The sequence below is a fragment of the Wasmannia auropunctata genome, unplaced genomic scaffold (genome assembly GCF_000956235.1).
Source record: "Wasmannia auropunctata unplaced genomic scaffold, wasmannia.A_1.0 LD335400.1, whole genome shotgun sequence".
NCBI classification, from domain to species: Eukaryota; Metazoa; Arthropoda; class Insecta; order Hymenoptera; family Formicidae; genus Wasmannia; species Wasmannia auropunctata.
In genome coordinates, this window is record NW_012027490.1 from 350,830 (window position 1) to 357,674 (window position 6,845).

Consider the following 6,845-nt stretch of genomic DNA (forward strand, 5'->3'; position numbering starts at 1 on the left):
ATTTAGGAATTTTTTTGTTTGGAATATGAAAGAAAGTTACGAAATCGATTCGACGCATCTAATAGCTAGAGTTTTACAAATGTTTGTTGGCAAGTCTCTATCGATCGCAGTTGTGAAATTTTACGCGCGCATGAATACACAGAGATTTTTGTTAGCAACAATCATTTGTGGGATATCGATTTATAACTTCACGTAGTAAACGTGAAATTGTTTGTTATATCTGCCGCTAATTAAATTATTAATTGTTTACTCTAAACAATAAATGCACGCATAATATCAAATACTGCTCGGATATCGTAGTTTTCGTTACAATTATCGCAACTTCAACCACGTTCGATCCATAAAGGTCGTCCGGAGTTGCGCTTGCGCTTCCCGGAGATTAGCACCTGCGCTGTAGAAGTCGAGCACGAGAGCCGAGTCTTCGACGCGTTTTGTTTGCCTCCTAGTCTCTCGGACAGGATCAACAACGAGCTATGAAGGTGTCCTGAAAATCGACGTTTTTCTGAGATGAGCCACTCGTTTTTCAAGCCGATTAGACATACGTTAGTTTCTGGACGTGGAACTCCATGAAAGCCTGAATTTAATCCTGAACAAGGTCTGGTCAAAGTAATTTCTTTACTGACAGTGTAATAATTTTTTAAGGTAATAATACTTGCCTTAGAACTTTGAACATAAGTTTTATATCGCTATTGATACAGTATGAAAATATCATTATATGTATACATATACATATACAAAAATAAATCTAAAATTAAAACATTATATATTTAATTAACATTAAATATTTAATAAAAGTGTTTTTAAAGCTTTTTTGAAACAATTTCATCAATATTTATCTAAAGAAATATCTTTTTTTTCAAATTTATAATAAATAAAGGTTAATACTGAAAAAATTTTAAAACCTGAATAGCTTGAAAATTAATGCAATATTATAAGTTGGACATATATGTATATTATATGTTATGATAAAAATTTAATTTTTATGTTGCATATTTATAGATGACATTTGACGTGATTCGATTCACGAATATATTATTCTTCCTCCTTTGGAGCTCCAGTGTAATAAGATGTTATAATGTTCCTTGCACGTTCAACACTATGTGCATGTGTTGGGTTCAGGATGACGACGATGATTTTACGAAGATGGATATCAGTTGTATGGGAGTTCCATTCGCACGATTTCCTGGTATGCATAAGAAGATTTAATGTTATTTAAAATGTTAATTAAAATTATTTTTTTGAGGCTAAGGATTTTCTTTACTAAACTACGACACTAAACTATGTTCTTATACAGATTGTTATTTACATTATGCTTAGTGTTATTTCAGCTAAATCTAAAAGATTTTTCTTTCTCATTATAGCTGTGTGATGCATTGCATATATATATATATATATATATATATATATATATATATATATATACACGATAAAACAAATTAAATAAAATGTATATGTAATATGATACTAATATATAAATGCACGGAAACATTTTAGATGTATCGGTGAGTTATGTGGCGCAACTAGATATCGCTGGATCCGGGATACAAGTGTTGGACAATGACGCGCTTGCGAGTTCCGCAGGTGTCGAGGCTCTGGGATTAATGAGCAATCGATTATCCAGCATAGGAGACAAGTCTCTGCTGTAAGTTTATTTTAAAAAATTTTTTTCCTCATGCATAATAAAAGTTTTTATCTTTTTCGTAGCAGGTTGACTGTGAGATAATCGTGTTTTGTTCAGACTTATTTATGATTTGAATTTTTGAATCTTTTAATAAATACTTATCCAAATTTAATTTATTCATGCAATTATCTTGACCGGATCAAATTCTAGAGGACAATGATTGTGAAATTTTATCTTTAATGTCTTTTTCGTAAGAGGTATTACGGACAGTCTACGTTCTCTGGATCTAAGCTACAATTCCCTTGAGGATGTGCCTTTCAAGGTTTTCCGTGATCTAAGAAAATTAAATTGGGTCAACATGCATAGGTATGTAATGACAAACTTGATAATTTTAGTTTATTAAATAATTCTCTAATATTTAGAGTAAAAGTATGTCTGTTATAATAACAATTGCAAGTTTTTTATTTCTACTACATTATTATTTTTAAAGCTTAATATTTTAAGGAAAAAAAATGTAATAAGAATGATATTTTTAAAAAATATTTTTATAAAATAAAATATTTTAATCATAAAATTTATTAATCATTAGCAATCATTTAACGTCGTTGGATGGTGACTGGGGCCGCACGAAAGATACTCTAACGAACGCATTCTTCGGTGATAACTCGATCACTGAAGTGCCTAGAGTCTTCTCGAATTTCGCCAATTTAGTATGGTTAAATTTAGACAGTAACAACATTGAGAATCTCTCCAAAGATTGTTTGCCACCGAACATGCACACCTTGAGTATCAACAATAATCTCTTGAAGGAATTTCCACAATCCTTGGGAGACTTGAAAGAACTGACTTGGCTTTATATGAGAGGAAATGATCTCAGGTATCTGGAACTGCCAGATTTTCGTAGTTCCAATTTGGAGCTCATAGACGTCAGCGAAAATTCCATCGAATGGATGAAGACACCCATTCTAAGCAATCACACTGTAAAAGTTAGAGACTTTAATTTAGCCGGAAACAAACTGATTTCGTTGCCAAGCAGAATGTTCGATCGTCTCGAAACCAGAAGAATTCATCTGTCGTCGAACAGTATCAGAAATGTCGACAAGGAAGCATTTCGTGGTTTGGAAGATACTCTCGAATATTTGAACCTGGAAAACAACGATTTGCCGACGGTACCAAACGCTGTTAGTCAGTTGAGGATGTTGTCGTATCTCTATTTGGCTAACAATGAGATTAGAAATATTTCCGGCGAGGCCTTTCAAGAATTCGCGGAGCATCTAAAGGCCCTCTCTCTTGCAACCAATAGTCTGGATGCGGTACCTGTGGCTGCTTTGTCCAGGTATTTTTAACATTATCGTATGAGATAAAAAATCCTTTGCTCTCGAATTTTAATAACGTTGAGAAACATTTTTTAATTAATTTCTAAGATGCAATAAAATCTTAAATTAAGAAAACATGAGATTTTTTAAATAAAATTTTGAATATATTTATTGTGATAACGATAAATTTATGTCTTTACAATAAGATTCTTCGTCATTTATAAGTTTCAGAAATTAAAGAGACAAAGAAATGTAATCAGTTTTATAAAAGCTTTAGCAAATTTTTTCAGAGAAGCACTTTGATTTAATCAGTAAAATTAATTAATTTTAAATACAAGTTTTAGATTAAAAAGACAAAATACAAATTATAAAAAACTGATCTATTTTTCATTATTATCAAAGATATCTATTATAAATACATAAGTTGTGAAAACAATAAAAACAATGAAAACAATGAAATGAACATAAGAATGAAAAATAAAAACGAGTAGCTACCCGTGTTCTTGTATTATAATCGCGTATGTGGAGTTTATATATAGACAGATTGTAAAGGTCAAAATAAATCACATAGCACGGGATATGAGTTAATAATATGAGATCCTAATAAGCGGAAAGAAAGTTTGATGCAACGTATCTGACGATCAATTTTCGAAACAGATGCCAGAGGCTATTGCACCTGAATCTCGGTTACAACAAGATCTCCCACGTCGAGCCGGGTGATTTCGAGTGGGCCGAGGACCTTGAGATCTTATTGCTCAGGAACAACATCCTGACGAAACTGAAAGCTGCGACTTTCAAAGGAGCCGGTGCGTCGCCTGTAATTTTAATTGCGAAAGTATATTGTCTGAAAGAATCGCTAAATGTCACGGATAGAATCAGTGATACAAAAATAACATTGTTTATATACTATTAAAGGAGCATGGTGAAACTTTTCGTGCAAATGTTATAATTATATGTATGCGTATTCAATAGAGCTTTCTCTTAGGTAAACTAAAAGAGCTCAGTTTATCCTTCAATCACTTGACGGAACTCGACGATGACTGCTTCGCTGGTCTCGAGGAGAGCCTAGACATTCTTGAGCTGAGCTTCGCCTTCGCCACGGACGTCTTTCCTCGGCGTGCACTTTGGCCACTCTCGAATCTGCGATGGCTGGTTTTAGACAACAACAACTTCCAGACGATCGAGGCGACGACCTTTTACTCCTTCCAGCAGCTGCGTTACATTAACATGGAGTCAAACAGGCTGCACTACTTGCCCGAAAGGATATTTCTCTCAAGCGTGCACTCAGAGTTAAGAGACGTCAAATTGGGATACAACTTCCTAGAGGCAATACCAGAGTCAAGTTTCCATAATCTGACCGAGTTGCTGTCTCTCGATCTGACTGGCAATCGGATAAAAGTCTTGGCGTCTGGCTCCATCGTGGACTGCCCGAAGCTGGTGACCATATCGCTGGCTTACAACCGAATACACAAGATGGAGAGAAACGCTTTGTACGGTTTGTCCAGCTTGCGTTTTCTCCACTTGGAATTCAATAAGCTGACCTTGCTGGATTTGGGTGCTATCTCAGAGATCGGTGGTCCCGATTTTGCTCTAAACGTTTCTTACAATGCGATCGCGTCTGTCGACTCGGGATCAACAATGAACAATCTTACCAGATTGGATCTTGGATTCAATAATATCAGCCACTTACCGGCGGACACGTTTTACGGAACGCCCGATTTGAAAAACTTGTATCTGCAGAACAATTATCTCGCCACAATTGATCCTGGTGAGAAATTACAGTTGTTTTTTTTCTTTCTTTTTGTTAATTGCAATTTTGAGAAAATTAATTTTCAACTGCTTTAATTTTCATCGACGATGCAGTATATTTAGATCCGCATGTTTTAAATTACAAAATAGACATTTCTTTCATTTTCAAATGATAAAATTTTTTAGCAATTCTAATTTCTATTGTTTTTCAGGAACATTTGCATTCCCGCATTTGGAAACTCTGGATCTAAGTAACAATAAGATAGACACATTACGCAAGCAATCCTTCCACGGTTTGGAATCTCTTCAATGGTTGAACCTCGGCGGAAATGAAATAACGCAGTTGTCGACAGAGCAGTTCAGAAATCTAAAAAATCTGAGGATCCTGATTCTCTCAAACAATAAAATTCGTTCGTTACCAAAGGATGTTTTTGAGGGTACCAGATTAGAAATCCTCGACCTCAGTCACAATAAATTCACCGTCGTGCCCTCGTCGTCGTTCTTGGAAGTCGGTTATACTCTGAGGGACCTCGACATGGCGGAAAATTTCCTGGATCACCTTGACTCGACTGCTTTCCCGACTTCTCAACTGGTGTCTCTGAATCTGGCGCAAAATCGTCTGACTATTCTGCCAGACAATTCATTCGTTTCCCTGGGAAAATTACTGAGCCTGAACGTGTCTCTAAATATTCTCCAGGCAAACTTTAAAGAGCTGTTTCATTACTTACCAGATCTCAGACATCTCTATCTGGCTAATTGCGGTCTTAGAAACATACCGTTACTGCCATTGACGAACTTGAATATTTTAGATTTATCTTTTAACAATGTTGACGAGACTACTGACAAGCAGTTTCAATATTTAGAAGGTTTAAAAATTCTTTTACTGGTAAATAACTCGTTGACGTTAATGCCTGGCGTTAGACTGAGTCTCTTGAGGGAACTTGATGTTTCTGGCAATCCTATCGAGGTTAGTTAAAATTTTAAAGTTGAAAAGCGCTTTCTCTTTTTTTAAATCTTCCTGAGGAAAAGATTGAGGGCGTCAATAATGATTTTTACAGGAACTGACGAAAGAAAGCTTCTTGGGCTATCCGAGATTAGAAAAATTAAACTTGAGAAATTTAAATCGGACCAGATCAGTGGACAAGGATTGTCTGCAATCTTTGAAATATTTAAAACACCTGCGAATACAAACGTGGCCGCAGGCCGACGGGTTTCATTTACGTCAACTGCTGTCTGGTTTACCGCTTCGGACGGTCGAGATTCAAGTGACGGAGCATCTGCTGAAACATCAAATACAAAATGTTTTCACGAAACAATTGAGAGAACTGACGATTACCGGAAATGATCTTGAGTTGATATCCTCCGAAGCGTTCTCCACTATCGAAGGCGGAGAGTTGATATTGAGAATCAAAGACACGCACGTTCAACGATTACAATCGGATATTTTTCTATCGTTGACGAAGAGATTATCACAGCTTACTTTGGACCTAAGAAACAATCATATCAACGAATTAAGTCCGTCAATAATTTACGGGAATCTTTCCTGGGAAACTGTAGGGACCAACATGGTAGCTGGTAAGTTTTTGAAATAATAGAAATATACATACAAGCATTTTAATAAAATATTTGAAAGAATTTTTATATATCTTTTCTAATAATTAAAATTATTCTAAAGTTAATAACAATGCTCTTTCTTTAGGTGGACTGCAAGTATCAGGCAATCCGCTCGAATGCGACTGCGAGATTGCATGGCTGAGTTTGTGGCTACGTAGATGGCTCAGAGAGTCTCGACAGATTCACACAGCGTCGCAATCCGATGCCAGACAACTCAGGACCATAGCCGGCCGAGCTGTGTGCACGGAGACAACTCCGTCTTACTCCTCTGACAAGGTCTTGCTGACTCTCGGCACGCCGCATACCGCTTGCCAAGCGTCCGCTCTCAGCTCGGGAAATTACGAACGACTGGCGACAGCCTGGTTGGCCTTCGTCAAATTCTTCATCCTCGTTTTCATTGCCAATTAATTACGAATTTATACCATGACATTTCCTTGGGCCTAGTCTTCAAAGTTCACAACGTGATCTTTTTTTATGTAAGATTTACCAATAAAAGTAGTTAAATAATTATGAGAAAACGTTTTTCTTGTTATTTCCACGATTAA

At 36.0% G+C, this 6,845-nt stretch overlaps 1 protein-coding gene across 2 annotated transcripts; it reads left to right on the top strand.

Annotated features, from left to right (window-relative positions):
* Positions 1-399: 399 nt before the first annotated feature.
* On the top strand, positions 400-6,818 carry LOC105457051 (chaoptin-like). Of its 2 annotated transcripts, none has more exons than XM_011701479.1 (10): positions 400-642; positions 1,000-1,186; positions 1,495-1,642; positions 1,877-1,987; positions 2,211-2,957; positions 3,595-3,743; positions 3,923-4,705; positions 4,899-5,653; positions 5,745-6,261; positions 6,386-6,818. In XM_011701479.1, the coding sequence occupies exons 2-10, from the start codon at positions 1,000-1,002 to the stop codon at positions 6,706-6,708; spliced, it is 3,720 nt and encodes a 1,239-aa protein (XP_011699781.1). In that variant the 5' UTR covers positions 400-642; the 3' UTR covers positions 6,709-6,818. The 2 variants fall into 2 exon arrangements, with proteins under 2 accessions (XP_011699781.1, XP_011699780.1); XM_011701478.1 differs by having other exon boundaries at positions 400-595.
* The last annotated feature ends 27 nt before the right edge of the window (positions 6,819-6,845 follow it).

What these genes read in the sequence shown, in the direction of transcription:
- LOC105457051 (XM_011701479.1), top strand. Translation starts at nt 1,000, where the DNA reads ATGACATTTGACGTGATTCGATTCACGAATATATTATTCTTCCTCCTT. An exon ending in AATTGGGTCAACATGCATAG is followed by an intron (nt 1,988 to 2,210) that starts GTATGTAATGAC and finishes ATTAATCATTAG; the next exon opens with CAATCATTTAACGTCGTTGG. An exon ending in CCTGTGGCTGCTTTGTCCAG is followed by an intron (nt 2,958 to 3,594) that starts GTATTTTTAACA and finishes TTTTCGAAACAG; the next exon opens with ATGCCAGAGGCTATTGCACC.